We start from the raw sequence: 24764 nt of genomic DNA on the forward strand, positions 1-24764 counted from the left end.
AACAAGAGATGCAGTCATAGAGGTGAAATCAACAAGAGATGCAGTCATAGAGGTGAAATCAACAAGAGATGCTCCCTATGTGAAATTGACAAGAGAGGGAGCAGAGGTGAAACTGACAAGAGATGTTGCAGAGGTGAAATGGACAGGCCTTGGCACCATATTGGATATGGTCCAGGGTGACAGAGTAAGGGTGACTCCTAGGCTGGGAACTGGAGATATTGGGAGGATGGGGGTATCCTCTACAATAAGAGTAAAGAGAAGATGGGAGAGAGTTTGGGAGGAAAGATAACGAGTTCTCTTTCGGACATAATGAGTTTAAGATGTCTACCGGACCTCCAGTTCAAGAAGCCTGAAAAGCAGTTGGAGAGGTGAGCTTGGAGGTTGCAGAGGGGCAGGAAGGGTAGATCTGAGAATCATCAGCATGCTGATGAGATTCCCAAGTGAAGCAGGATAGAGGAGTAAGAGCAGAGGGCCCAGGATGGGGCCCTGGGGGACACCGAGGGTCAGGTGCACTTGAGGAGGACCTAGAGAAAGTCTGAAGTAGTCTCAGACTGTTGGGTAGGAGTGGGCCCATACCCACCATGGCTAAGCGCCCTACCTCATGAGGATAAGAACAGCTGTTGTTTGTACAGCAATTTGCTGACTATCCCTGTAAGCTTCCCTCACAACAGCCCTGGGAGTCAGGTGCTGTTATGTCTCCATTTTACAGTTGTGAAAACTGAGGCAGGCAGAGGTGATGTGACTTGACCCAGTCACCCTTCTCATGAGTGTCTGAAGCCAGATTTGAACTTGGCTCCCCCTGACTCCATGCTGGTGCTCTGTGCACAGCGGTGCCCCCAGCTGCTAGGCAGGACGAGAAAGGGATCCGGCTAAGGGGCAGACAGACAGAAAACAGAGAGATTTCTGGGTGATGAGAGCTGAGGAGCCAACCTCTATGCAGCCAGCCTGGCTGGGTGTCCTGCCTGCCCTTGGTTTTCCCAGGCCTAGTTTCAGGCTTGGCATCACTAACTTCCTGCAGTTACACACAGATTGTTTCATCCTGAGGGTGCTCCTCTCTGACTCCTTGGGAACCCCAAGGGCAGCTCCATGCCCCTGCAGCGGAGTCAGGCTCATGGGTCCTGGGCAGGCTGGCACCTGAGGATGCTGGCCTCTTTGGTGCTGATAATTCAGGCTAGCTGGCATCAGGGCCCGTTCTGGGTGCACCTGCTGCCCTGGGTGCCCCGGGGTTCAGCCAGAGAGGCTGAGGTCCTAACTCTGTCCCTTCTTGTCTGTGGCACCTTGGGTAGGCCACTTAAGCTCCTGGGCCTGTTGCCTCCACTGCAAAGTGAAGGTGCTGAACCAGCCAGGCCTCTCTGGCCTCTCCCAGGTCTATAGTGCTGTGTCCAGCCTTCCCCATTTGCACCTCCATTACTGAATTCTTGGAGTCTGGCTTGCCTTCCCCCACCAGCTGGGCCCAGCCCAAGAGTCACATCCTCCCCACCGGGAAGGATCCTTGGCCTTCTTGGCACCCCCTCATACAGCCAGCGACCTGGATCTTGGAGTTCATGGGCCATGCCTTGCCAAGGCAGGGGGATGGCAGACGACAGCCTCTGAGGTTCCTCATGCCGAAGCTCTGCCCTTAGAAGACCTAAGGCTCCCAGCGGTGTCCCAGATCTGCCTATCCTTGGCAGCAGGGTCCCCTTGTCTCTGAGCATAATGACAAGAGGGGGTGTGTCCCATGAGCTCTGGGGCAAAAGGAAGCCCTCTGGAGAAGCAGGGAGCTCATGGGGCTGACAGAAGACCCTCCAGGCCTCTTGAGGGAAGGGCTGAGCCCAGAAGCCAAGGAGCGAGAGGGGGAACAGGCAGCTCCTTCCACCAGGTATTTTCTCTCCTTTTCCGGGAAGGCAGGGGCTGGGGTCTCTTGGGCTCTTGGAGCCTTGCAGGAGGCCATGAGGAGTCCAGTTGTTAAAGGGTTGTATTTCCAACTTACACAAGCAATGTGATGGGTCCTATGAACATTCACATCCTTGCTAGTCCCCACCGGAATCCTGCTGTCCATTGACCAAATACCCTCTAAAGCACTGACCCTTCACTGAGCCTGGGAGTGCTGGCTTCTTGCCACCAGATCCGTGAGGCGTCACTGGAGGCCATTCTAGAGGAAATCAAGTTGCACGTGGGGACAATGGACAGTGTTGCACAGTGGTTAGTGTGTGTAGGAAGACCTGGGTTTGAATTCCACCTGTGACACTTCCTAAATTGGGCAAGTTTATTAACTTTCTGAGCCCCAATTAACTTGGGGGTTTAATGTAAACTGGAATGATCCCTGGAACCCTGAGCCTCCTCAGAGTCATAAAATGTCCATCGAGCAGAGAGCTGGCCAACACTGAAGCGCCACAGAAAACCAGTTCTTAGTGTCATCACTAAAACATCACAAGGGTTGTACAGATTTTTAATAAGTCTATGAACATTTTGCACACCTGTAAAAATAAATACTGATTTTATTGTCTTCCAAATCAGAGAACACCTTTGGTGAGATGCCTTGTCATATTTGGGATGGCTGGTTGCGAAAAGGGTGGTTCTAAGCCCGCAGGCACCGGCAGTGAAGAGAAATCTTTGTCCCTCCTTTTTAGCACAGAAAAGCTGGTCATGACGTCACCGACGGCTCAAAAGTCCCCCTTCTAGAATCACGCAGACTCCATAGTTTAACAAAACAACTTAAAGGGAACATGTCCCCAGCAGATAAGGAGTCAAAGGAAAAGCGCAGTTTTCTAAAGAAATGCAAACCGCTGACAGTCCTGTAAAGGAATTCTTGGAATCACTAGTAAGAAGATGCAGGAAAAATAAATGTGTAATGCCCTCCCCACCAGCCCAACCTGCTGCAAACTGGCACAAAGCCGAGAGACGAGGGACTGCGGGCAGCCAGGCCCTGGGAAAGCGCTGGTGGAACCGAGGGTCGTGTGCGTGGGGTCTCCATCGCGAGGCCCAGCTCAGAATCACATGGCCGGCCATCCCCTGCGCCAGCGACGCAAAGCCTGGGCTTGGGCTCCCAGCATGTCAAGGCCAGGAGCACAGGCCCAGCACCTCCCACAACATCCGAGCAGAACTCTGGGTCAGCAGAGACCTGGACAAAGCGGATGCCCCTTGAGCCCACGGCATGGAAGGTCCCAGCACATTACTGTGCTGTCAGAGGGAGGGTGGGCAAGCTCCAAGAATCACGGGAGGGCTAATCACTGGAACCAGAAGTACCCCTCACACAGAGGAAGCTGGTCCCCAAAGGCGGGGAGGCCTGAGGTGAGGACAAAGCGAGGGTGCCCCGAGAACTAAGGGACCGTTTGTGGCCACAGAATGACCAGGAGACTCCAAGGAAGGGCTTCTCCTCTCCCCCACGCCCCCAGCAAAAGGCGTCCTTGACAGGTCACTGCCTAGAGCCTGGAAAACTGGAAAAGGCTCGCCTGGCCCCAGGGGCAGGGATTCGGGGAGGCCCAGGCAGTTCCAGTTACAGGAGAGTCACCCTCGAGGCTTGACAAGGACAGGCTGTCCTGTGACCTGTGGTTGCTAAGAGAAGCTGGAGGAAGGGCCTGGGGGGCCATGCAGGACAGTGTGGTGGGCAGCTCCTCTGCCCCTCCCTGCATGACCCAGGACAGGTCCATTCACCTTCAGAACTTTCCCATTTCAGTTTGGCCTCTGAGGAGGAGGGCAGGGCCCAGCCACACCCTCACACTCACCATCCCACCTGCAGGCCTCATCTCCAGATCGGGAAGGTTTTTTCTCCAACCTGAAACAAAGTGGGGAAAATGGATGAACTCTAGCCCTCCAGATTTCCAGTTCTTGAGAACTCAGTGATGTTTCCTCACAGGAACGCAGCGCTTCACAGTGAGCAGGGGGCTTTTTCACACTGTTCCATGGGACACACCCCTCCCCTTCACCACAAAACAGCTGGGCACCAGCCTCAGGCCTGGCCCGGAACCTCTGGACGGTGATTCTTCCTCCTGCTTTAGGCCCAGGCTCAGAGGAAGCCAATTCTCCTGCTGGCAGAGTTCCCTGAGACCTCAAGTCTACTCTTGGAGAAGAGGGCTCTGCTGAACATCCCTCCGCTCTGTAAGCTGGCCTGGAGCACAGCTAACACCTTGGGCCAGGCCTGACTTTATTTCACACTTGAAACTGCCGACTCTAGGCCATGCCCCAAAAGGAGTAAAAAGTGACAGCAGTCACAGATTGTGCTCAGGCTTTCTACAAGAGAGTGTGGGGGAGAGGAAGCCTCTGCCTAAAGCCCATGCCTGCTGAGGGACTCCAGCCTGGATGGCAAGGTCCTACACAGGCCTAACGGATGGATGGACCCACTGCTACCTTTGCACTACCAGACCTCCTGAAGGTCTGTCTAACCAGCGCCAGGGAGGCTCTGGGGAAACAGAAATCCTCTCCTTTGTCCCCAGAACCCATATCAGAGGGAGAAGCCGGGTGCCAACTGAATGAGCTACAGGCGGCCATGTTTGCCGCTGAAGGGCCATCTCTCTCCAGTACCTTTGCAGAGGTGGGGTCTTGTTTGAAGGTGACGGTCCAGCTCAGGGTGACAGACATATGCCTCCTCCACACTGGGTTTCTCTGCAGCACAATGGAGCCGGTGACCACGTCTCCAGCGAGGACGGCCAAAGGCTCGTCCAGCATAAATAAGGTCTGTTTCCAATGTGTTGTGCTGTGAGCAAAGACGTCACCAGATAAGGACCCCTCCCATTCCTAGAATAACTGGCTGACCCCTGGAGTGAGTCAAGCCGTCTAAACTCCCTGGGCCTCAATTTTCTCATCTGTAAAAGGGGGAGACTGGATGAGAGCCCTCCCTCCTTCCTCCCAAATCCTCGGAAACAATGAGAAATCTTTTTTTTTGGAGGGCAGTTGGGGTTAAGTGACTTGCCCAAAGTCACATGGCTAGTTTTTGTGTTAAGTGTCTGAGGTCACATTTGAACTCAGGTCCTCCTAACTCCAGAGCCGGGGCTCTCTTCACAAGTTCTGTCTTGCTTCCTGAGTTTTGAAAACCAGCGTTTGTCTTAAACCAAAGCCTCTGAGTTCTCCATTCCTTTTTCCTTAGTTACATCCCAGTCTGCTTCTGAATCCAATTCCCTGACCAAAGCCAGTAAACTAACATACAGAAGAGCAAACACGGCCACGCCACGGCCATGCCACCCCACGGCCATGCCTTTCTTGTCGGCCTTCTACCCACAGGCCCTGGCCACCCCACACACTCACGGGTCCAAGGGTCCTGTACTCAGCACCAGCTATGGTCTGTCTCGTCCCATGCTCTGGAATTTGACACTGAACCATGCAGAAAACCCATGGAGAGTCCCAGACCTCTGGATACAGAAGTAGAGCTCACCTTTCATCTTCTGGGGGGAGGGAATAGAGAGGGGGTCTGCAGTCACGCGGCCTCACGGTAGGCAAGAAGGGGCCGGGGGTGTCCTGTACACGGGCTGGGCTAACTGTTCAGACGAGGGCTGCCCACATCAGAGGCTTCTTACCTCAAGGTCAGGGATCTGCACGGTTTTCATGTCCAGCTGGAAGACAGGCTGTGGGTCAGAAAGACACTCTTCAGGCTCCAAAATATGATTGTACTTGGGCTTGGCAAAAAATTCCCTGATGGCCAAAGATCTGGTCAAGGAGGAAGAAAGGGCTGGAATCAGGTCCTGTGACGGCCACCGTCCCCAGCCCCAGCAGCCATCTTCTCCCTTCCTCTCCCTCAAAAGGGAGCCGGCTCAGTCTGGAAGCACTGTCTGCTCCCCCCAGCATACCCCAAATGAGTGGGTGCCCCAACAAACCATGGCTAGTGCCAGGAAACACACAAGCCAGAGAGAAGTCACCACTCAAACACCTCCTAGTTACCTCTTTAAAAATTCCAAGTCAAGATCTAGATATAAAGGCTGAGACCGTCAGCAATCTGGGAGAGCAAGGAATAGTTTACCTCTCGGATTCATGAAGAAGGGAAGAAGTTATGACTAAACAAGAGATAGAGTGCACTATGAAATGCAAAGTGAAGAACTTTGATTACATTAAACTGGAAAGGTTTTGTGCAAATAAAGCCAATGCAACCAAGATTAGGAAGGAAGTGGAAAATTGGGAAAGAATTTTGAAACCAGTGTCTCTGATAAAGGCCTCATTTCTTTCTTTTTTTGATCTTTTTGGAGGGGAGAAGGTAGGGCAATTGGGGTTAAGTTACTTGCCCAAGGTCACATGGCTAGATTTTTGTGTTGTGTCTGAGGCCGGATTTGAACTCAGATCCTCCTGACTCCAGGGCCAGTGCTCTATAAAGGCCTCCTTTCTAAAATATACAGAGAATTGAGTCAAAACTATAAGGATAAAAGCCATTCCCCAATTGATAAATGGTCAAAGGATATAAACAGGCAGCTTTCAGAGGAAGAAATTAAAGATATGTATAAGCATATGAAAAAATGCTCTAAATCACTACTGATTAGAGAAATGCAAATCAAAACAACTCTGAGGTACCACCTCTCACCAGCAAGACTGGCTAACATGACAAAATAGGAAAATAATCAATGCTGGAGAAGATGTGGAAAAACTGGAACACTCATGCATTGTTGGTGGAGTTGTGAACTGATCCAGCCATGCTGGAGAGCAATCTGGAACTATGCCCAAAGGTCTGTAAAAATGTGCACACCCTTTGACCCAGTAATACCACTTCTAGGACTGTATCCTAAAGAGATCATAGAAGTGGGAAAAGGTCCTATATGTACAAAAATATTTATAGCAGCTCTTTTTGTGGTAGCAAAGAACTGGAAATGAAGGGGATGCCCATCCACTGGGGAATGGCTGAACAAGCTGTGGTATACGAGTGTAATGGAACACTACTGTGCCATAAGAAATGAGGAGCAGACGGACTTCATAACAACCTGGAGAGACTTGTATAAACTGATGGTGACGGAGGAGGGCAGAACCAGGAGAACTTTGTACACAATTAAAAACACAACGTATGTGTGATGACTGGCTTTGATAGACTGGGCTCCTCTCAGCAATGCAGGGCTATAAGACAACTCCAGAAGACTCCTGATGGAGACAGACGTCCACACCCAGAGAAAGAGATACGGAGTCTGGAGGCAGACGGAAGCACACTACTGGCTGTCTCTCTCTTTTGGGTTTGCTTTGTTCCTTCTTCTCACTGTTCACTTCATTGGTTATAACCCTTCTTTACAACGTGACTAATGTTTAATGTGAAGGTATCTGTAGAATTTGATTTTTAGTTGATTGCACGCTGCCATGGGGGGAGGAAGGAGGAGAGGGAAGGGGAGAAAATTTGGAACTCAAGGGATTGTGCAACTGAATGTTGTAAACTAAAAGTAAATACATAAATTAAAAAAACATTCCAAGTCAAGCACCATTCGATGACCTCTGTTTAAGAAGCTCCCTTTCCGAGTCAGGGTGTCACTGCTCTGTCCCTCTTATACTGGGATGTGGTGGACAACAGGTACAGCCTATGTGCATCACACTCAAAGAACTGGGAGGCTTTGTCACAGCAGACAGCCGGGCCCAGATGATCCCCCGAGAGTGCACTGAGGGCTGTGCTCTTTGGGGACTCTCCCCCCCCCCCACCCATCATCTCACTCTGTCTGCTCCTGTACAAGGACAAGAGTAAGCTTCACAGATAAAGCCATACTCCCACTCATGACTACAAACTTTTACTGAACACCTGCCCACTGAAAGCTCTCAGTGCTCCCAAAGAGGGCGAGGAAGGGAGTGCAGACAGACCAGAATAAACACCTCAGATACAGGCTGAGCTGCAACCCCCAACCCTACCCAAGAGGAAAGAATCGCTGCAACATCCCCAAGAAAATGACAGAAGCCTTCCAATCCAAAGGAGACAGTACAGAAGGTGTGACTGGTTCAGGCTTATCCCTAAAGAAGGGAGGACAAAGGGAAAGAGAGAGAAAAGAGGGGAAAGAGAAAGAAAGGAGGGGGTGAAAAGAGGGGAGAGAGAGGAGGGGAAGGAGAGACAGAGAAGAGGAGAGGAGAGAAGAGAGACAGAGGGAGACAGACAGAGAGGGAGCCTTATGTGGGATGTGGATGGAAGCCGAGGGACCCATAAGGAAACAGAGTAGAGGTAAGGATGAAGGAAGAGATGTTAACCATTGTGTGGAAAACCTCTGAAGGCTGGTGTGGGGAAGCTGGAGACCAGCCACTCCTCCCCCCACATGAAGATCCCCCCTTACAGGCCTGAGCTTGCGCCCAGAGCAGAGCACTGATTTGCTCGAGGTCGGGGGGGGGGGGGTAACAGGAGCAGGATTTGAACCCAGGTCTGCTGCCTCTTTTCCCTGGCCCAGGTGGTCCCTTCTCTCCCCAGCAGGGATAAGCCATTCCCAGATGCGCAGCTCCGACAATGCCTTCATCCCCGGCTGGGGTTTCACCAGGCTGCCTGGCCAGCACCTGCACCCAGTGAGCTGACTGTGCATCGTCCGGCCTGTCGGAGCCCACGGGCCCGGGTGGCCTCGCGGGCAGCTCATTGTGGGGCCACTCACTTTAGAGAGCTGAGGTCAAACTCGTAGGCGCTGTCCCAGAAGAGGACTTTGTGGTCATAGGCCTTCTCGGCACTGCAGGGGGAGAGGTGGATCGCGGCCGTGGTCGGCCAAATAACTCCATCGGGGGAAAGCCACTTGTCCCGTGCATAGAGCACAGACTCAATCATGAACTCAAACTACAGACAGAGAAAAACAGCACGAGTGAGGCAACAAGCTGCCACCTCTGCTCTCTGGCCATTGTGCTGGCCCCTTCCCTGGCCCCCGGGGGCAGCTGTGTCCAAGGGACCTCTGGCCAGTCAGGGCCCGGGCGAGCTCGAGCCCACTCCCACCACGGAGCCTCGATAAACAGGCGCTGCTCCTGCGGAGGGCGAGGCCTGCGCCACTCCCTGCCCTCGGTCACGGGGCCCCCCTCACCAGCAGACATGTGCCCATCCACTCGGACACCAGCACATCCACCTTCCCCGGCAGGGCCACATCCTCCACCTTCTGCTGGAAGACAGTGATTTTGTCTGCAAAGCCATTGTGCAGCACGAGCTGCTCGGTGTGCTGGGCCATCTCACTGGCCTCCACGGCGTAGACCTGTGGGCACAGAGAAGGGCACCCTCACTGCGTGGCTGGCACCTGGCATGTGAGTGCCAACACCCCTATGTGGGTCTTCCACCTTGTCCAGGAGCTGTGCATGAGAACCAGAGCAGGACCCGAGGGCCCAGGCTGCCCCCACTGCTCCTCCTGGCCCATGTCATCCCTAATGGTGGAGGCTACTCGGCTGCCAGTAACTGTGTGTGACCACAGGGAGGCAAGCCCTGGCACCAGAACTATCACACTGCCCACCTCCATGGGTTTTTGCAAGTATAAAATAGTGGGACAAGAGCTGGCCCCGGGTCTGCATCTTGTCTCTTTTTGCTACCATCGAGACCCTGGGCAAACCACTAAACCTCCTGGAGGTCCATGAGATCACGGAGGCCAGAGCAGAAGGCCTTAAAGGCCTGCCTATTCTCAATTTTCTGACCCCAGGGTGTAGAAGCCCGGTATGTGGGCATAGAAAGGACCTTAGCAGTCACCCATTACAACCTCAGTGGGAGGCTCTCTGGTGGGGGAGACACAGGGGACCAAGGGAAGGGAGTGCCTTGGCATCCAGGCCCACTTCAGGCCTCCTCACACACACTGTAAGACTCCAGATCCTGTCACTCAGTGCCCCAGGCAATGCTCCCCTAAGACTATCGGAAAGCTGCAGATGGAGGTCCCCATCTGGGAGGTTAGGGTCTCATACCCAGCAGCAGACGTGGGTGACTGAGTTCCCTCCTCCCAGAGACAAGGCCCTGCCCGCTGGGTTTTTACTCACTGCTCTAGGCCTTGCGTGATGGGCACAGAAGAGGCTGAGGATGCCGGTGCCACACCCAACATCCAAAATCACTTTGTCTTCCAGAAATTCTCTGTGTTGCAGGATCACCTGGGGGTACGCAGCTGTCCTTGGCTGGTCTGACAACATTTCCAAGTGGAGTTTCTAAAGGAAACGGGTGCCCATGTTAATGCTGGCCAGCTGAGGTAACCCAGCTGTGACCAAGGACTGGCGGGGGCAGAAGGATTCTTTGGGATGTAGGAAATAGAAAGCAAAAAGAGAGATTTTTTTTCCCACAAAGAAGTGTTACCAGGGTTCCATAGCTGCCAAAATATTCCCCATCTTGCCATGTGTCTTCGGGCTCCAGGTCTTCTGAGCTCTCCCTCACGTAGCTGGCAGGGATGTACCCACAGCGGCCCTCCTGCTCACCCCACCACCACTCGGCTGTCACCCGTCTCAGCATGAGCAGCTTCTCTCCCCTGCAGAAACTGAACTGGAAGACGAGGCAGGAAGGAAGTCCCATGAAGCCAGAAACTGCCTAATGAAGCCTCTGAAGAAAACCACCAAGGTATTCCCTCCCTAGAACAGGGCTTGTCTGTATGCCTGGACAAAGGGACGCCATTCTTGCTGGCATCTGTCTGTGGCGACCTTCAGTGGGTACCAAGGTTGACATCTTGGGGGCTGGAATGATGTCAGAGGCAGCCGGGCCCCACCGCTGCGGCCATGACCCCCAGAGCTGCAGGCCCACAACCGTGTAAGATGCAGAGCTGGCCACCTTAGGAGCTACACGCATCGGCTTTGACCAACGGCTCCTATCAATCTCGGAAAGACTGGGCACCTGGATAATCCCCACCCAGGGTTGCCCATCTTCCATGCTCGGGTGCCTGGTGACAGGGTCAAGAGCTGGTGAGAAGTCAGGGGCAAGGCTGCCCCTCAAGACTCTGGGTGCAGCTTCTGTCCCAGGCCCTGGTTCCTGCAGGAGAGTCAGGCCTCCCTCCTGAGGCCTGTAGAGCCCCCCCACATCATTCTGCTCATCAGGTGGGGTTGCTGTTGGAAAGAGGTGCCAACGTCTGACTAGCTCAACCCATTAAAGAGAGGACTCCTGCGGAGGGGGAGCCAGGGAGATGAGACATGAGACCTTAGCATGTGTATGTGTGTGGTGACCACCCCTCAGTCATTCTGGCTGACGCCTCCGTGTCTCTGCTCCCGGTCCCTCCTCCCCCCCAGCCGCCAGCAGCCCATCAGAGGGCGTCCCCGCCACTTCCTCAGGAGGGCATGGCTTTCAGCTATCCTTCACATCAAAATCTGTGCCCAGGGACGTGTCAGGAAGCCAGGCTGATGTCATGCCTGGGCTTGCCCATCCTTACCTGTGTCTCGTCTGCTGCTGCGTAGTCCGCAATGGCCACAACCTCTTTGGGCTCTGCATTTTCTTTTTCGGGGTCTTCATCATTCTGTTCTTCGGTTTCTCCCACTTTCTGCACAAAACCAAGGCAGTAAGATGGGGGCTGGGATGGAATGTCTCCATATGTATTCCAATAAAGGCTTGCTATGAGCATCCAGGTGATGCTTAATAAACACTCATTAAACGACTGGTGCCTGCTCAGGGCCACGCTCCCTGCCCTCCCCGCCCCCCCCAAGTACAGCTTGTGAACAAGGGCTGGCCAGCAGGCACCACCATTTCCAGATGCCTCTTAATGTGTCTTGTGGGGCAGACTGGTTGCTTCATCTGCAAAGTCTTCTGGCTGAGGGGGAGTCCGATGGCTGGTTGGACAAAGGTGGCAGGATCGCCAGCAGGTCTCCCCTCCACTGGTGAATGGGTTGTCTGCTCCACGGTGACTCACAGGATGCAGTGGATGTGGGAAGTCCGCTTGCTTTAAGCCTGTAAGCCGACCATCCAGTCTGACCCACTCTGAGCTAAAAGGCCGCCAGTAGGTCTGTCTTGGCTTTCATCCTCTGACCCTGGGACGGATTTCTGAAGGAGGCTCCTGCTCCCACCATCCCTGGTCAGCCCCATCAACGTCCTCACAACATGACAAAGTCACCGCGGGGGTGAGCACAGGTGTGTCGCAGCTCTCAGGTTTCCTTGGGCTGCTCCCCCTCTCCGACCTCACCTTTTCTTCCTCCTTCCTGCCCACCCCTGTTCAAGGTCCCTGGGGAGGCAGTCTTCCAAATACCAACAGCCTGCCCGCCCGGCTAGCCATGAGGCTGGGGGAGAGGCCTCTCAAGATGCACCCTCGTGGATTTGCATTCTGGCTGACATCAATCCAACTGCACCCTTATCTGGTCCCAAATGAGCCGTCCCAGGAATGCAGGCCATGGTGCCATCCAAATGCCAGCACAGTGTTGTGGCTGAATGAAGGCCTGGGAGTCAAGAAGCTCAAATCCCTCCTCCTGATACTGGCCATGGGGTCTTAGGAAGGCCCTTAACTACCCTCAGTTTCCTCATCTGTGAAATGGGGATAATAATGGCACCTCACTGAGCCCCTGTACGTAAGACTCTGCAAACCGCATAGCTCTACAGAAATGTCGGCAATCACTATTATTATTAAGACAGCTCTGAATCAAGCCAGGTCCTTGTGGCTGTGCTTAGTTTTTCCAATGGAATCTCTCTTCTAAGGAGTCCAGGCAGCTTTCTGCCAGGAGGAGACAATCTGGAAGCACTTTTGGTAAAGCCAAACAAACAAAAATCCCCCCTCCTCTACTGATCTTGGCGGAGGCCTGGGGGACGGGGGTGCATGTGGACTTCCATGTAACCTTTAGGCTTAAATGAGGGTACATACACACATCGTCCACGAGTGAGCATGTATACACAAGCTTGGGCTGTTTGGGTCTATCCTTGTTTCTGCATACAGACTTCAAGGTCATCAGTGTGGCTGCCCCCAGCCCCACTTCCCAGGGGCAGGCCTCCTTGAAGCTGCCTAATGGGTCTGTCTGCAAAGCCTTTCCAGCGTGGTAGGCCCTGACAGAGCTGGCATCCCATGGGCACCATGACTCTTGGAGCCAAGGGTCATCCTGCCTTTTAAGCCCTGGAAGAGGGTCATCGACATGACCTCTGTGGGCTGAGTCTCAGCACTCAGTAGGACCACCCCTCTTCTCATCTACCCCCAGGCATCCAAGCTCCCAAATTACCTCTGCCTCCCTGGGGGCAGCTCTCTGAGGGTCTGTGCTACGGGGATCTTCCTCTTCTTGTTTCATCTTCTTTCAGTTGCTAGTTAGAAGAGAGAGAAAGCACCGATGGTTAACTGTGCTTATTGCCATTCTGAAGCCCGTCCTATGCCCTACACCAAATGAATCCCACCCCACCCCCCAAAGAAACCAATGAAAAAGGCAAATCTGCATTTGCTTCTCCTCAAGGAGGGCTGAAGGCGGCTTAAAACATGTGTCACATCTTGTATTTTGCTCTCCGGTCATTGCTGGGGCATCCTTCTAGTCTGGCAGCTAGGTACTCAGGGCCATTTGGGGGCTGAATCAGGGCCTGGTGCAGGGCACTGGGTGAGTGGGTGGCTGTGTAGTCAGCAGCACTGAGGACCCAGCTAATTGTGACCCTGCTTCCATTTCCTCCGTCACAGAGAATGAACGGATGACCTTTGCATTAGGGATGACAGAACAAAGATGGCTGGCGGAGAGGGAATGCCCAGAAGAGAGTCCCCAGCTGCCCTGGGGGAGGCTCAAGCCCCTCAGCGCAGTGAACCACGTCTGCTGGTGCTGAAAGAACCAGGAGAAGCGACTGCTGGGTCACTCGTGGACGCCCTTTGGAAAGGGGCCGACGATAGGACAAAGATTTTGTTTTCCAACGAAGGGAAGAGACCAGGGCAAGGGTTTTCATCTTTTGTGTGCCCTGGGCAGGCCTTCCCAGAATCAGAGGACATGTGGGGTTACAAAAGAAAGCAACTGTCCCAAAACATGGCCAGCTAAACAGAAGACAAAACAAAGCCAAGCTCATGGACCCCAAACTAAGAACCCATGGATTGGGGTCCAGCAGATCTGACTCTGATTCCTGATAAAACTCTCATAGGAAGACTGTCAGCAAACACCTGGAGAGCCCAGGCGTGGTGTTCGCAGGAGACCGCCCACTGGCCCTGACCCTGACCCGCAGCGTCTGCACGGAGGATGGAGGGCCACCTTGAGGCCTCCTTTTTGGAGTCCAAGAGGGCTTGATGGCTGCCCTGGAACACCACGTTAGGAGCCGATTCCCCCCACTCTGCAGGTACAGGCCACGATGCTGGGGACTGGCCCGGGTGTCAGGACTCATCCATCAGGGCAGACCTGGGGCTTGGACCCGTGCCATCTCCACTCTGCCCCCCTCCCCCCCGTCCATCTACTAGACAGATGAGGCCTCTGGAACGTGCTGGAGCCTCCTAGCAGTGAGGAGGGCCTTGGTCCCGGCTTGGACAGGCTGCACAGTCCCAGCAGCCCTGGACAGACACGTAAGCCTCGTTATGGGCACTGAGGAAAACCAGCTTGCAGAGCATCACGGCCCGGCAGGGGCCTCCTCCTCCGTGGCTTGTGCAGGCCTCTGGGGATGAGCTGACACAAGTGACCGCAGATGGAGAAAGGGCTGTGCCCTCCACGAGGGCACCCCAGGGGGTCATCAGGCATCAGTCCTGGTTCCTGATACGGGGCTGAGCCGGAGGGAGGGAAGCCAGGAGCCATCCTCCTGGGCAGGCTGCAGCCTGAGGGTGGATGGGGTACAGACCTGAGGCTGTGTGCCCCCCTACGGGCCGGAGCCGGCTCAGGACCTGGCTCCCCCTGAGGAAGGCCACGAAAGGGACATTGAGGCCAGGCCGGCCAGGGGCTGAGCCCGGGAGCCGCCCGAGGTCACTGGGGACGCGCCTTCCTCCGCTGCTGCCCCCGTGGCCGAGGCGCCCCGAGGCTGGTCCGGGCCAGCCAAAGACTGACCCCAGGGCGAAGCGCGACCCCCCGCCCAGCTTTTCTGCTCCCACAAGAGAGTGCTGAGTGTGAGCGGCAGGTCCGGTGGGAGGGGCGGGGCGGACTCGGGAGGCAGCGGGGAAGGGGCGCTCGGCCCCCTTGGGTCCTGCCTCCCTCTAGACCTCTGCCCGCCCCCATCCCCAGAGCAGGGGCTGGTACAGACCCTCGGCAGGCCCCGCTGCGGGCCAGGGAGCAAGGGGGAGGGGGGTCGCTGCTGTGGAGCCCCAGTTACAAGCTAGGAAACTGAGGGGGAGAGGGGTGGGGGGCGGCTCAGGGGTCAGCACTGTCCTGGAGACCGCACGCAGCCCTTCCTGCCTCTGCCGGTATGCAGTGGGCGCTTCATAAATGTCTATCCAGAGGATCGCCATTTACGCAGCGCCTACTGTGTACCGCGCCCCACCCCTGCATTTCATAAAGAGGGAAACGGGCGGGCGGGGAGGGAGGGGGTCTTGGAGAGCCGGCGCGCCCCCTCCTTCCCCAGTGCACCTGACAAATGAGGAAACTGAGGCAGCCCCAGGGGCTCCGCCCTGCCTTCTTCTGGCCTCTCTCCAGACTCGCTCCTGTCACGGATGGGGGGGCCCCCCCCCCCCCCCGCCTCCTGAGCGCCAGGGGCGACTGCGCAAGCGCGAACGGGCAGGGGCGGGGCCTCGGGAGGAGACTCCGCCCACTCACCTTCGCCCCGCCCTCCCTATGCGTAGTCACCCACGTGACTCAGTCTTAAGGCGCTTGCTCAGATCCTTCCATCGCTTCCTGGTCTCTGGAGCCGATGGCTCCTCCTCCTCGGAGATCTGCGCGGCCTCAGTTTCCTCCAGTGTAAGAGGGAGGCCCCTGGGGGAGGGGCTTCCTTCTGCCACGTGCCTGGGGGGAGGGGCGTTGTCCTGCCGAGCCGGAGGGTCTCGCGGGGCTGGAAGCCTGTGCGCGCGCACACACCCGGACACGCGCACACGCCCGGACACGCGCACCCAGCGTCCGCGCTCTTGACCGGGCCCGGCGCCCGGGGGCCGTTAGACGGGGCCCGCCACGGCTTGGATCTTGGAGCTGGCCTCAGGCCGGTGGCTTTCCTTGCCCCCTGCGGTCTGGGCTGGGGGCGCCCGGTGTCTTCCCTCCATCTGCGCACGCGCCGCTTTCCCCCCTGCTGTTCCGTGCACCGCGCGAGGCCGTTTTGTGCGTGTTTCTAGGTGCTGCGCCGCGTGAGATTGGTGTAGCTCGCTTCAGTAAGAGCTGCATTAATAACTTTTGCCCCAAACACAAACTAAAATTTACATCATAGCATTGTGATTATAAATAATTTCATTCCACCTGTAATTAGGAAAACTCGATGCAAAATTATACAACTAACTATAAAATAATTGTGAATTTTAAATAATTACATGAAAATATATAAAGTCTATATAAGTCATTAAATAACAAGAATTAAAAGAGATCATCCAGAACTTTATATGCCTACTGTTATCTATGAGATTTCATATTGAATTCTTTTGTTTGGCAAATTTTGTCAAGCAAAACATTTAAATAAGTTATAAGTAGTTCATTCAAATGTATGAACCATTTGGATGTTGGATTTTTTATTTGAACAGATGTTTACCATATTTTGCTTAATAACAAATAATCTTAATTGTTTTTTTCCTCAACTTTGATATAAAGTGAGAAAAATGCTTGTTCACCCAAATATGTGGTAGTATGCAAGCTCTCTGAACAATGTAAATGCATTTCTTATTTCCAATTGCTTAAGTCATTGACAAAAATGAGTAGCTAGTCATGATACTTCTCTATTGGTCAGTGGCAAGTTCTGTTCACTCAGTCTGACTCTTTGTGACCCCCATTTGGAGTTTTCCTGGCAGAGACACTGGAATGGCTTGCTATTTCCTTCTCCAGCTAATTTAACAGATGGGGAAACTGAGGCAGACAGGGTGGCGTGACTTGCTCAGGGTCACACAGCTAGTGGGAAGCAGTCAGAGGCCAGTTTTGAACTCAGAAAGAGAAGCCTTCCTGACTCCAGGCCTGGTGCTTGGTCTGCTAGTGGCCCCATGCACATCCTTAAGGCACAGTCTTTGCTTCTCCAGCTTTTTTCTGCTCTTCACCGATTGGCAGAGGTAAGGTTCTAGCTGTGGTCCCTGTTCAGTGGTTCTCTGACTTGGCATGGGTCCGTGGGCTTTCATGGTGAGAATCCAAGCATTTGCATTAGGGAGCAGTGAGCTGCCCAATCAGGTTACAAGGAGTTTTTCTTCTGCTTCCTGCACATAGGTTGACATGGCCAGGATCCTACACATCTGTTCTGGCTGTTCTGGCACTTCCGGCGGAAGCACGATGTTCTTGCAATTTTTCAGCCGTCAGTAGTTTTTTTCCAAACTGCCCCAAGGATTCCGCATTCAAAAGCAAACTGCCCCTCAGAGAGGATACATGTGCACTCTGCACGGTGCCCCAGAGGGGCTCCCTCTGTTCCCCTCTTGTCACGTGGCCAGAATGTCACAAATAACTGCTTGCTTTCAGCACAAAAGTCAGGCTGTTCAGATTCCAGGATCACATGAGCATTATGGGCTGTCCTGAAACATTCCAAACGTTCTGCAGAAACAAACCCGCCATTTCTTCTCATTGCAGCATCAAGGCTGTTTTCAGATTTAAGCATGTCTCCTACCTAGCTTACTACTACTCCCTGTCTGATGGATTTTCAAATGAACTGGTTGGTGACCCTGAGTCACCAAAGAGATCCTTTCCTTATCCTATCAAAGGTTAGATAAGCATTGTTTAAAACTAGGCAATGGATGCAATTGAATCTTAAGGGCATTTTTCATGTAATGCCAGGTGGCACCACAGTGCACAGAGGGCTGGGCCTGGAGTCAGGAAGACTCATCTGTCTGAGTTCAAATCTGGCCTCAGACACCTCCTACCTGGGTGACGCTGCACAAGTCCCTTAACTGTTTGCCTCAGTTTCCTCATCTGTAAAAGGATTCAGAGAAGGAACTGACAGACCCCTCTAGTATCTCTGACAATGCTGTGCCAACCCTGTTTTTCTCTGAGCAGCCCTTCATAGGATGCTGAGGGGGGACAGTATTGTGTTCATTCAGTGACAGGCCATTCCCTTAAGGCAAACAGCTGCCAACCTCTTTAGACCTGCAAAAGGCGACCTTCTCCCAGATTCATGACCTTCTGTTGGTCAACAATAGGTCCCTGCCCCAGCACCACCGAATCATGGTTGTTTTGGGGTCCTCCTGGCTCAGAGGGAACGTCAATAGAAACTCTCTTTTGGCCAGCAAACCAGAGGGTCTTGTGCTCCCAGTTTGTTTTCTTTCTTTGTTTTTATTAAAGGGGACTTCCCTGGACTCACTCTGAAAGAGGTCATTCACTGAATGGCTGTTGCCTCACTCAAAGTGAGAACCTGAAAAGATCTTAGCTTAAAAGGGCCAGGGTCTTCTATTACATCCCGAGCCATCTCCCCACGACCCCCAGATCCAGGATGCGGCCATGGACCCAGAAGATTCCAGAAGAGAAAGTGAGGCTGATGACTTTGCACAGCGCTGACTCGCTTAAATCCAACTCACTGGCAAGCCACGTCATCATCTCCCTGTTGTCACAGTCCTCTTCCTGAACGCAGGACAGACACCCCTCTCCCCCGACAACCCCCAGCCAATGGAGGACAGCGCAAGCCCGGCCTCTCAGCGGTAGATGGCAGCACAGAGCAACAAGCCCGGACAGCTCCATCAATTTGAGCTTTCTGCTTCCAGCCCGGCCTTGCTCCAGCTCATCAGCAAAGCCTCGCCTCGCTTCCAATAAGCAAATCCCAGAATAGCCGCTGAAGAGTGGGCTGTGTCAGCCGCAAACGCTCTCCAGCTTCTGGTGACTCTGGGCTCGGCTCCCTCCTCTTTCTTCGCTTCTTCATCTTCCCGCCTTACATCAGCCTGCTCAGTGACTCAGTCTCTACCTGAGGCAGTAAAATCCAAGACCCCCCCTTCCCTGTACGGTGGACCCCGCAGTCAGCACCGCGCCCAGAGAGGCGTTTCATTTAGCCGTTGGTCAGTTCCAGCCTTGAAAGGCGCCCCTTCAAATGGAGTCGGGGCGCGGCGCTCCGCAGGTGCCACCCCATCGGTTCCTGCTCTGTCTGCCAACAGCTTGGCTGAGACCACTTTCATGCCTGTGGGGAGCAGGCAGTTGGCTCTAACCCGCGTCTCCCACGCGCTTTATTTGAGAGACTTTTTTCAATCCGTCTTCAGAAAATCGGTTTTCCTTCCACAAATGGTTTTCCTCCCCCAGCCTATTCAGCCACCAAACTGTTCCCATAGGAAAAGGCCAGTACCCGACAGACGCAGGCACAGTTAGAAACTCTGGACCAGATGAGAAGGGGAGCGGACCCCACCTGCGGATGGTCGGCTTTCTGCTGCCCTTTAAACATCTCTTTGATGTACCATTTACTTTGTTTTTCAATGTCAGCATCAATTGGGATTTTACCTTTGAAGTTTTGATCTAAGAGCCTCACGAGGTGCTGCCCAAATTCCTCTTGTCCCCAAACAGTCTGCTGCTCTGAGTTCTGTGTCCCCGACAAAATGCTCCGACGGTACGTAACCATCACTTCGTTCTGGATGCCATTTTTAGTTAGTTTTTTTTTTTTCCTTTTGCAAACTTACGTGTGACTTTTTCTGTGTGAAACTTACAAGGATAGCCCTCTCTATGGTTGGCTAGACACCAAAAATAATCATGAGATAATACCTGTAGAAATGTCATTGCACTTATTCTAAGAATTACCCATAATGCCTCCTTCCCTTTATTTTAATTCCAGTATGTGGAAATTATCTTGACTCAAGAATAAAAAGGCTTTTAAAAAACTGACTTCTCTGTTATTCCAACATCATTTAGATATTGGTAGAAAAACCAAATTTGCATGTGTTCAGCTCCAAAATCTGTTCATTATTTGTACCTCTGATATGTATTATTTTTTTCATAGGTCATTGTGGTTCGTGGGGTTTTAATTCTACAAAGACATTTTAACAATATGGAAAGGTTTTTATTTTTTTATTTTGCCCTTATTTATTTATTCTTATAACATTCAGTTCCACAAACTTTTGAGTTCCAACTTTTCAACCCCTCCCTCCCATGGCAGCGTGTAATCTGACACAGGCTCTACATAGAAAGTTTTCATTTCTTGCCTAAATATTTTACATAATTTATTTTATTGATATCTTCTGTTTTTGCATCACTTACATTTCCCATTGTATGTCTTTACTCAGCCCAGCCCTCCCTTACGATAAAGAAGAAAAAAAATCCACAAAACTGAACAGCACATTAAAAAAGTCTGATGTATGCAGTATTCCACACCCGTGGCCCCTCACCTCTACAAATAAGTTGGAAGAAATATCTTCTTATTCCTTCTTTGGGTCACATTTCTTACCTAATCTTAGGCATTCTGTCTTTCTTAGTTTCTTCCTAATAACCCTGGTAACTTTTGTAAAATATTGCATGGGGGAGCAGTTAGGTGGTGTAGTCAATAGAGTACCAGCCCTGGAGTCAGGAGGACCTGAGTTCAAATCCGGCCTCAGACAGTTGACACGTCCCAGCCGTGTGACCTTGGGCAAGTCACTTAACCCCAATTAACCTGCATTCCCCCCTCCAAAAAGCAAAAAAAAAAAAAACCCCAAAAAACATTGCATGGGATTCTATGCCCATTTGTGTCCTAGATTGTCGACATACTTCAGTATTTCAGGGGCATCATTAGTATTGGGTGCACCCTCTGTTGTTATAAATGACAATCTCTAGGCTCCTTCTCACTGATGCTTCACCCCAAGGGTCCATCATTTTGGTGGCATGGGTTCCCCATCCCTGATGGCAGTTTACAGCGCCTCTGTTTCCTTATAAGTGACTTTGGGAGTTATGACTGAAAAATCCTCCCCCTCTCCAGCCCATTTGTTGATGAGACTGAAGCTTACATGACTGGCAGTTGGGTCACAGTCCAACTCTCTGAGTTAAATCCCAAGTCTGAACCCCATACCTTCTATGGAGCTTAGTAGGGCCAGCTAGAACATGTGCCCCATTGGCTCAGATTACAAGAGCCCAAGGTTAGCCCAACTCTGTGAGGTGGCATCACAGGAAGACTTTTGGGGTGTATGCGGAGGATAGGGAGTTTTGCTAGAGCTTCAAAAAGAAAGAAAAAAACCTATATTCCCCCCTCCCATCCCCTTCATCTATGTTCTGATGTTTAAGTGATATGTATTTACTGTTGATTAATAGAGTTAAGTAAGCAAATATGATCAGTTAAATAGGCAAATAGAGTTTTGTTATTATTTTGCCTGAGATGCATAAATCATATAAAGAATAATGGGAACAGATATTTATGCTGCGATTCTAAGAAGGGGTAGAACCAAGGTTTTCATTCTCACCAACATTAATCAGGCCTGACTCAGACGCTTCCTGTCTCATTCCAGTGACACAGTTTTGCTAGGCACCAAAAGCTCACTAGCCCTGAATGCGATGAAAACCATCTTTGTTTGGAGTGTGCTCTGTATTTATCAGCTCCAATTCCCTTTTCACAATTGAAAGAAAGTAAGGAGAAGGAAAAAAAGCCCTTGTTGTTTTGTACTAGCCGAGTAGGGTTGCCATGGGGTCCAAAGCAAACACCAGTTTTTACGGCCAGATACCTTTTCCGTTGCCTGGCAGTACAGTGGTCTGTTCCAAATTTTGCTTTGATATAGTGTGCAAGCTGTGCTCATTCTAAAGGAGGGCTGGGGGAATTGAGTTGAAATTGCAGGATTGGCTGTGGAATAGCCAAAGGGTTTGGGGAGACAATCTGCATCCTGAGAATGGTTCTTTAGAAGGCAAATAAATTCATGGAATTTGTTGTTATGCGAAATAGTAGAAGATGATATCCATGAAGCACAGCTATTGCCCACCCAATCTGCCAAATATCTAGGCCTCCTGGGATTAGACTCCTCGGAATTAGACCTCGTACTGTGGCATGAGAAACACTTGGACAATGATTCCATTCTCTGTTTGTTTAGACCCTGAATATTTGAATCATAAGTAGATCTCTTATGCTAAAAAAAAAAAAAGAAAGAAAAAAGAAAGAAAGAAAGAAAAACAACATTCTTTGATGGTCTGTGATAGAACCATTTACTGTGAGGAGCAAGTTTATACAACTCCAAGATTCTTTGATCTGAAAGAAAGGATACTTTTCCTAAAAATGATACTAGCTGGTGGCTGCATCTTCCAAGACAGACAAGACCAAGGGAACCTGAAACCTAATTCTAACCTCACCACTCGTAGTTAGGCCATACCTTTTTTCCTTCATTCCTTATTTTTTTGCATAGAGAACTGAGTTCCTTTCCTATCTAACAAACCTATTCTTTTCACATATGTACAGTATTTCAATATCTGCAGTGCTCTCCATGGAAGAAAATTATACAACAGACTCACTGTGCAAGCCTTAAGTACTTTGCATTGTTTTTCTGACTATCTGGTGTTTTGATCTTTTTCGAGGGAGGAAGGCAGGGCAGTTGGGGTTACGTGACTTGCCCAAGGCCACACACCTAGAAAGTAGTGTGTGTCTGAGGCCTGACTCCTGCTCCAGTGCTGTATTCACTGAGCCATCTAGCTGCCCTTTTCTGACTATCGGAATGACTTCTCGGGAGTCACTTCACCTCCCTGGACCTCAGAGAAGGATTACACTTGTAGACTCAGTGACCTCTGAAGTCACTGCTAGGACAGCCTTAGCGATCCTATGCTTTGCTTATTTCCTGGTTCCCCTTGTAACCAATGATATATATATATATACATATTTCTGAGACAGCCGGCTGGGCTTTGGTGCTCTGTCAAAAATCACAGAGAAGTAACATAAAAACTTACTGAAAGGATCTGAGATCTGGTCCTGACAGTGTTCCTAGTCAGGTTGGGGACAACCTAACCAACATTAAATATTGAAGGGTCTTTTCCTAGGATGGCATCTGCACCAGGCTCTCCATTAAATAAAGGATGAACGTCTTTGATGAATTACAGTTTGCTATAAGGGAAAAGTAACAAAACCCTTCCTAACAATTGGAGCCACTCCAAAGCAGAACATGATGTCTCAGAAGGGGGTTTTGGGGGTTTTCTTCACGGGAAGTCTTCATCAAGCAAAACTGGGACAACCGTTTGTATCAAAGATATTTTAGAGGGGAATTGCCTCTGTTTTTCAGGTGTGGTTAGATTCAATGGCCTCTGAGGTCCTTCCAACTCCCAGATTCTGTGGTTTCTTTTCTGTGCTGGACTCTTGAATGTATGTATAACCCCAGCTTGAAAACCTCTTCCATGGAGACTATGAACACTGACATCTTCAAGAGGGAATAGAACCTTGGGCAAGTTAACTCACATATTGAGAGACAGAGAGACTGTGTGAGGGACAGATAAAGGGTTAAGAGAACTTTCTTCCTAAGAAGATTAATATCATGTCAGACAGATTGTTATTGCTGGAGAGAGATCATTGGAAGGACTGGAGGAATTTCTTTACGATCTATGCTTAACTCTTATGCTATTGAGAAGACATCTCGAAGAGAATTCTTGGGAGACTTTGACCACAGCCTTGAGAAAGCTGAATGGGGGCACTGTTTCTAGACTCGAGGGGTCATAGTAGCTGCAGTCGATGGTTAGAAGCAACACTAGCCGTGTTCTTTTCTCAATGTGATTCATTCTTGAAATGCTTAAATATGTCTTTGTTTTGTTTTTCACGTGGTTAATAAATTGTGTAACAAGTAGTATTAATGTTTATTTGTGGACACTAGGGAGTTTTATATTGAAAGGATGAGTAAAAACTTATGAAAACAAATTTTTCTGGGTTAGTGAAAAAAATTGGAGATGGGGGCTAAGAGCTAATGGACTAATTGATGATAGAGATAATGTATTTCTATTAATTTATTGGGGAATAACGAAACATGACCCTTTATTGCCTTAGAACCTAGAGAATTAAAAAAGAAATGAGCCCAGAGCAGTTAAAGGGGTGGTCAGCCCATCTAGGATATACATAAGGGTAATGAACTCCTAAAACTTGCCTCAGATGAATGAGTAAAGTGTTGCTGAGATGAGGCGGCGGCCTCCCTGACACTCCCTCTGAAATGGGTTTTATCATTTTGTACACACTTCTTCATGTCCGTGTCAGCCTTCCCTATTAGTAGGATGCAGATACCTCAAGGGCAGAGTCTGTGTCTTTGTATCTACAGTGCCTTGGACATCATGGGCACTTAAAAAGTGTCTATCGAATAAATTACTAAATTGAAGCAGGGTTTGGAAGTCATTCTAAAGTTTTATATATAGACAGATACAGGTTGTCTTGCATTAAAGAAGAGATTGTGATTTGAAAGGTGAGAGAAGCATCATTTGGACCTGGAGAGGGTGGGCCTTGAGGCTAGTTTAAGCTAGTAGAGAGGAAGATGCTGGCCACACAGCAACAGGTGCTAAGGCTCTGAGTCAGAATTTGGTCCTGACTCCAGTCTGGGGCTCCTCGCCCTCTGCCACTTGGCCTCATGGGACTCATTTTCTCATAGAGAGAGAGCTGGAAGGGCCCTTAGAGGCTGTCTGGTCCTCCACATCCCACCTTTTACAAATGAGGGAGCTGAAGCCCAGGGAGCTGAAGTGGTTCCCTAAGGCTTCCTAGGCAGTGAGGGACAGAGAGAAGATCTGGACCTTGGTGGTTCTGACTCTACATCTAGGAGGCTTTCCATGACACTTCCCTGCCACAGATGGTTTGGCATTGCTGAAACACTGTGCCTTTGCAATAAAAAAGGCAGGGGACCTTAAAAATCACAGTAAGGTCCAAGAAATATGGACACATAATGTACACACTCGAATGGAGATATGAAGGGAAGTCTGTCTATATCAGGACATGGCGGTCTTGAAATAATAAAATACAGCAAAAATGAAAAATGTAGGCACTTAAGCAAGTACTAAGATAGTAAATAAAACTGAAAAAAAATAGAATAAGAATCCTTTTTATCTATCTCAACTAGTGATTCTTGAGAAAGAATAGATTTAATTTGGAGAGAATTTTT

The 24764-nt window shown here is 51.0% G+C and overlaps 3 protein-coding genes across 6 annotated transcripts in view; 2 read left to right on the forward strand and 1 right to left on the reverse strand.

Moving 5' to 3' along the window:
- S100B (S100 calcium binding protein B) overlaps window positions 1-24764 on the forward strand; it is a 132681-nt gene that overhangs the window by 95073 nt on the left and 12844 nt on the right. The gene's annotated exons all lie outside the window — the stretch shown is intronic.
- Window positions 1-24764, forward strand: part of USP40 (ubiquitin specific peptidase 40) — a 411887-nt gene that overhangs the window by 18579 nt on the left and 368544 nt on the right. The window lies entirely within an intron of this gene.
- Window positions 2415-15385, reverse strand: PRMT2 (protein arginine methyltransferase 2). 2 transcript variants are annotated; one of them, XM_069103082.1, is made up of 11 exons: window positions 15250-15385; window positions 12964-13042; window positions 11202-11309; window positions 10145-10327; window positions 9838-9999; window positions 8910-9074; window positions 8496-8671; window positions 5490-5619; window positions 4501-4672; window positions 3705-3754; window positions 2415-2774 (listed from the first exon to the last, which is right to left on the reverse strand). In XM_069103082.1, exons 2-11 carry the CDS (start codon window positions 13027-13029, stop codon window positions 2748-2750), a joined length of 1239 nt encoding a protein of 412 aa, XP_068959183.1. In that variant the 5' UTR covers window positions 13030-13042; window positions 15250-15385; the 3' UTR covers window positions 2415-2747. The 2 variants fall into 2 exon arrangements, with proteins under 2 accessions (XP_068959183.1, XP_068959184.1); XM_069103083.1 differs by lacking the exons at window positions 2415-2774; window positions 3705-3754 and adding an exon at window positions 5221-5357 and having other exon boundaries at window positions 4533-4672.

Source organism: Petaurus breviceps, unplaced genomic scaffold (assembly GCF_028583685.1).
Source record: "Petaurus breviceps papuanus isolate PSGF00001 unplaced genomic scaffold, PetGlider_PUasm1.0 567, whole genome shotgun sequence".
Lineage (NCBI taxonomy): Eukaryota > Metazoa > Chordata > Mammalia > Diprotodontia > Petauridae > Petaurus > Petaurus breviceps.

Coding starts and splice junctions, on each gene's coding strand:
- PRMT2 (XM_069103082.1), bottom strand. CDS start 13,029: ATGAAACAAGAAGAGGAAGATCCCCGTAGCACAGACCCTCAGAGAGCT. Junction 11,310..12,963: donor CTGCCCCCAGGGAGGCAGAG/GTAATTTGGGAG, acceptor GGTTTTGTGCAG/AAAGTGGGAGAAACCGAAGA. Junction 3,755..4,500: donor AAGACCCCACCTCTGCAAAG/GTACTGGAGAGA, acceptor ACTTTGTTTCAG/GTTGGAGAAAAAACCTTCCC.